Source organism: Galeopterus variegatus, unplaced genomic scaffold (assembly GCF_000696425.1).
Source record: "Galeopterus variegatus unplaced genomic scaffold, G_variegatus-3.0.2 Scaffold541, whole genome shotgun sequence".
Classification (NCBI taxonomy): domain Eukaryota; kingdom Metazoa; phylum Chordata; class Mammalia; order Dermoptera; family Cynocephalidae; genus Galeopterus; species Galeopterus variegatus.
Window position 1 is genome coordinate 512,128 of NW_007726652.1, and position 4,768 is coordinate 516,895.

A 4,768-nucleotide genomic window follows, 5' to 3' on the forward strand; every position below is an offset into this window, starting at 1 on the left:
CTTCCCTGAGATATTCAGCCTTTTTGTTCTGTCCAAATTCCAACAGTCACAAACTGAAACTTTGCTGCAGTCTGGGCCTGGGATTTCTCTTCCCACTGAAATCAAGAAATGTTTCTCTATTCTACTCTGCTGACAGTTAATCAGACCTGGTGTCCGCTTTCCATTGTATAGTGGGCTATAGAAAAGCTGGAATCAGACATACATACCTGGCCTCGAATCCTGACTCCATTACTTACTAATTGTGAAACCTTGGGCAAATCACCTAAATTCTCTGATCTTCAGTTCCCTCCTCTGTGAAATAAAGATAACGATCCCTGCCTCATCAGCTTGGCCACCTAATTTAATGAGCTAAATGTATTAAGAACCAAGATATTGTCTAAAATGAGGATATTTGAGGAAAGATAGTTACTTTTGTTATATTTTCTTTTATTATTTCATTTCTCATGTGTCTCCATTTTGCTTCCCAAACTAAGTTGTAGTTCCTTTGCTCTATTCAACTTCTTTTTTACACTGCCTTGCACGTGACAGGCACTAAATAATTATTTGTTATCAGTTTTCTAAAGCATTAAGCCAGATAATGCACTCTTTTAATTCAAGACTCATGTATGGATTATTTGTTATTTGTGAAGCATTCACAAGAAATTTTTAGCAGGTCACTCACTTGACTTCTCTGGGTCTCAGTTTCTTCACATGCAAAATAAATGTTTTGGTCTGTAACTCTGAGTGTACTGAGGTCCTTCTAGCATTGAAGTTTGGAATCTATAAATCCTTGGGGGCAAGTATGGTGAGTTACTCTTCTTTCTGACCCCTCAACACTTGAGCCACTGGTGGTTACAGAATAAGTGACCTTCTAGTGCATGCAGAATCAATTCCAGACGTCTCACAGGTCCTGTCCCCCTCCACCCTTACCTCTTTCCACTCTGCCAATCCCTCACTCTACTCTGGCCAGAATGCTTTTTCTTTGTACCCCTAGAATTTTCCAGGCTTGTTCGGTCTTGAGGCCATTGCACTTGCTGATTCTCATCATTTTCTTCTCTGTGCAAAGGTCTCCTACGTAGAGGTCCCCCACCCCACCCCAGTCTCTCTATGCCATGACCCTGCTTTTTTTTCACATTCTTGTGATTGCTCTCTAAAATTGTGTAATTATTTAGTCATTATTTATTTATTGTTTGTTCTCTCCACCTCTCCCCATCCCCCAAATATAAACGTCTATCCTGGATCCTTTTATAATATCCCTGCTGCTAAAACAGTATTTAGCACAAACTAGGCCCTGAAATAAATAACTGTGAAATGAATGAATGAACGAACTCTACCACATCTTATAGAGTAGGTTTTAGTCGGTGAGCTAAAATCTGTGGCTATCACACGAGGTTTGAGTGAACTTCTTTAGGTACGAGTCACCCGCGCAAGTGAATTAATTGCCATGGGTCTTAATATTCATGGAGTGGGAAGAAACAATCCCTAGGAAGACAACCGCAAACAGTCATATCAGTTTCTCTAGAAATCATATGAGCATATCTTACTTGCTGTGGAAAATTTAGATATAATTTTGGAGTAAATAATTCACTTCTTTTTATTATGAAAAATTTCAAAGATGAGCATAAGGAGCTGTAATAGACGAGAGTAGCGTAATGGGCCCTCCTGTCCACTGTGGCCAGGCCGTAGGGTGGCTCCTCGTCCTGGTGTTCACACCCCTGTATAATCCCCTTCCCCTGAGTGTGTGTGAAACCCGTGTCTTGCTTTCTGGCCATTGGAATGTTCACATTTGATATTGCCCCTGTGTGATTCCTTCACGTTATAGAAGCTTCTGTCTTGCTGGCAGACTCGCTCTAGGAACTTTCTTTGCTGGCTTGAGAAGTAAGTGGCCATGCTGGGAAAGCCCAGGTGACATTGAACTCCAGGTGATCTAAAGGAACTACAGGTACCCTCTTGGAGTTGCAGACAGTTTCCAGTTGACAGCCAGCAAGAAGCCAGGGCCCTCAGTCCTATAGCTGCAAGGAAATGAACGAAGCAGTGATCTGAGTGAGTGTGGAAGCCATTTCTCCAGTTTATGAGAACACAGCCTGGTCAACACCTTGATAGCAGGTGTGAGACTCTAGGCAGAAAACTCAATTACCTGGATCCCTTTGTGGGAAAATAGCCTAAATGATTCATTTTCAAGAATAGCTTAACAAGGGTTGCTTGACTGACTTGTGCTGTGATAACCCCTGAAATGCACTTTCCCAAGGGTGACTTCTCAAGATGGTGGCTGGTCACCTTGTTCTTTTTACTTCCTGGTTCTTCTTCCCCCTCCTTGGGCCTTTTTCATGGGCTTGTCCTGAGCCCACCCCTTTCTGCCAGAGGGAAGGGGACAATAAATGCCTTATAAGGAAGTAATAAAACTTAGATGACATTCGGGAAGATTGTGCCCTCCATAGTACTCAGCCAATGAGGAACTGGGGGAGGGACTTGCACACTAGGGAATAAATTGCTTGATGTAACGGTTTCGTGTGTGCCTGTCCCATTCGCAGACACCCGGACCTTGCAATGCCGTTATTAAAGTCTTGCTTCGCTGTACCTTGTGTCTCTGTGTCCATCCTTTGGCATTGGACGGGTGAGGGCATTTCTCACAAACTGACCCACAGAAACTGTGAGATAAGTCTGTGTTATTTGAAAGCCACTAAATGTGTGCTAATTTGCAGCAATAGATAATTAAATACAGATACATCCCCAACGTCAAGGATTTTCAACAGTTTCCAATATTGTTTCATCCATACCCCTATGTCTTTGGGGAGTGAATGGGCTGGTGGGATTTAAAGCACATTCTAGACTTTATATCATTTCACTTGCAAGTACTTTAGTACGCATCTCTAATAGACAAGGGCTTTTAAAAAGCATAACCAAGATGCCAGAAAAGTTTGGTCTTAACTGAGAACAAGAGTTGGAATCTTTTTTAAAGCCATCAAGACAATGGAGTATATTAATTGGACACCCTGAGAAAAGGTGCTGGCAATAAATAGAATAAGAATAATATCTTGTCAATCCCATCAGCTAAAGGACAGGAAGGCGTATGAGAGTTGTCACTTGAAATGTCTGAGCCTTGCCAGTTGTATTATTCTATTTTTTTTTAATTTAAATAATCAGTGTTTGAACTTTTAGCTAGTTGGTTTTTGAAAATAGTGCAGCCACAAAGTACTTAATTGTTCCTTTAATGTGCTTGTCTATCATACTATATCTAAGATAGTTCATACCCAATTCTGACTTGTGTTTAGGATCCAACCCATTCCCCCAAGTCCCTAACCTGCTTCGGAATGGATCCCTGTAAATCGCATTTTTATTCGTAACCCCTTATAATTTCGTGTCATATTCTAATTGCTATTTTTTCCTTACTACAGGAAGCTCTGTCCAAAGGGCTCTCTTGGATAAGCCAATCTCATCTCCCTTTGACACTGCTCACCAAGGCATGCTTTGTAAGGGACATACTCGGGGATCTGGTTCAATGCCATCTCTACCCCTGGGGAGCTCTGTGACATCTGGCAAGTGGTTAAGCTGTCTCTCAGCTGGATACAACAGTGCCTCGCAGGGTTGGGGTGAAGATGAGACAAAGAACATGTGTCCTGTGCAAAGTGCCCAGCCCAGAGAAGGCACCGTTCCGCGCCATCCCCTTTGTTGGTTCCAGTCTCCAACCACCGAGCACCAGAACGCTCCGCACCGCGCCTGTCCCGCCCTCGTCGCGGGGGATGAGGGGACTTGTAGTTTTTAGGTCCCCAGGTCCTGTTTCCTAGAAGCCGGACGGCGACAGGAAGAACTACATATCCCAGTGGGCCGTGAAAGCAAAGTGGGGCTCGGAAAACCGAGCGTCCTCTCCTGGCTGCCGGCGCTTTCCGCGGTCCCCGGTTGCGCCCACCCCTGCGGGGGCTCAACCCCGCGCCAAAGCCCGGGAGGGCGGCTCCGCCCGGGCCGTCAGGAGGGAGGCGCGGGCCGGCCCCGAGATGCGCGTGGTCCCCCCGCTGCCGAGGGTGCTCCGCAGGGGAAAGGAGGGGAAATAAAGCGAGCAGATTGTGAGCGCCCGCCGGGGAGAAGCGGGGAAAGAAGGGGCCGGGAGCCGCGGCCCCAACAGTGCCTGGCCGCCGAGGCCTCAGCCCGCCCCGCTCTCCCCTTCTCTCCCTGCTGAAACCCGGCCTGGAAGGCAGCCCAGCCGGGCCCCGAGACCCCCGCCCGTCCTGTCACCTGGCACCGCACCCCTTTCCCCGGGTACCGGTAGAGTCCGCCGGCGACTCGACCACGCGCCCCGCGGGGGAGGACGAGCCGGGAGCAGGCCGGGGAGGGTCGCCTCTCCGCGCCGTGGCTCCTCAGGTCCCCGGGAGTGGCCGTGTGAATGTGCGTGTCCCAGGCGGCGGCGGCTGCCGTGAATAAGCCCGGGGGAGAAGCCGGGTGGCGGACACCCGTGTCCCACTTGCAACGCCCCCCGCCGGCTGCCCGCGTGGATGCCTCCCGGCGGCGGCGGCGGGCCCATGAAAGACTGCGAGTACAGTCAGATCAGCACCCACAGCTCCTCCCCCATGGAGTCGCCCCACGCGAAGAAGAGGACCCCGGCCCGCAGGAAATGGGAGGTGTTCCCGGGAAGGAACAAGTTCTTCTGCAACGGGAGGATCATGATGGCCCGGCAGACGGGCGTCTTCTACCTGACTCTCATCCTCATCCTCGTCACCAGCGGACTCTTCTTCGCCTTCGAGTAAGTGGCGGCGACAGTTCCCCCGACGCCCCGCTCCCCTCGTCCCCTCCACGG

The 4,768-nt window shown here is 48.7% G+C and overlaps 1 protein-coding gene and 1 pseudogene across 1 annotated transcript in view; one reads left to right on the plus strand and one right to left on the minus strand.

Moving 5' to 3' along the window:
- Nucleotides 1-3,368: 3,368 nt before the first annotated feature.
- Nucleotides 3,369-4,194, minus strand: LOC103588257 (annotated as a pseudogene).
- Nucleotides 4,195-4,466: 272 nt separating this feature from the next.
- The window catches only part of ZDHHC14 (zinc finger, DHHC-type containing 14), an 18,294-nt gene continuing 17,992 nt past the window's right edge, over nucleotides 4,467-4,768 (plus strand). The window contains exon 1 of the mRNA XM_008569900.1: nucleotides 4,467-4,714. Coding sequence (XP_008568122.1) covers nucleotides 4,467-4,714 — 248 coding nt within the window. The remainder of the gene's footprint in view (nucleotides 4,715-4,768) is intronic.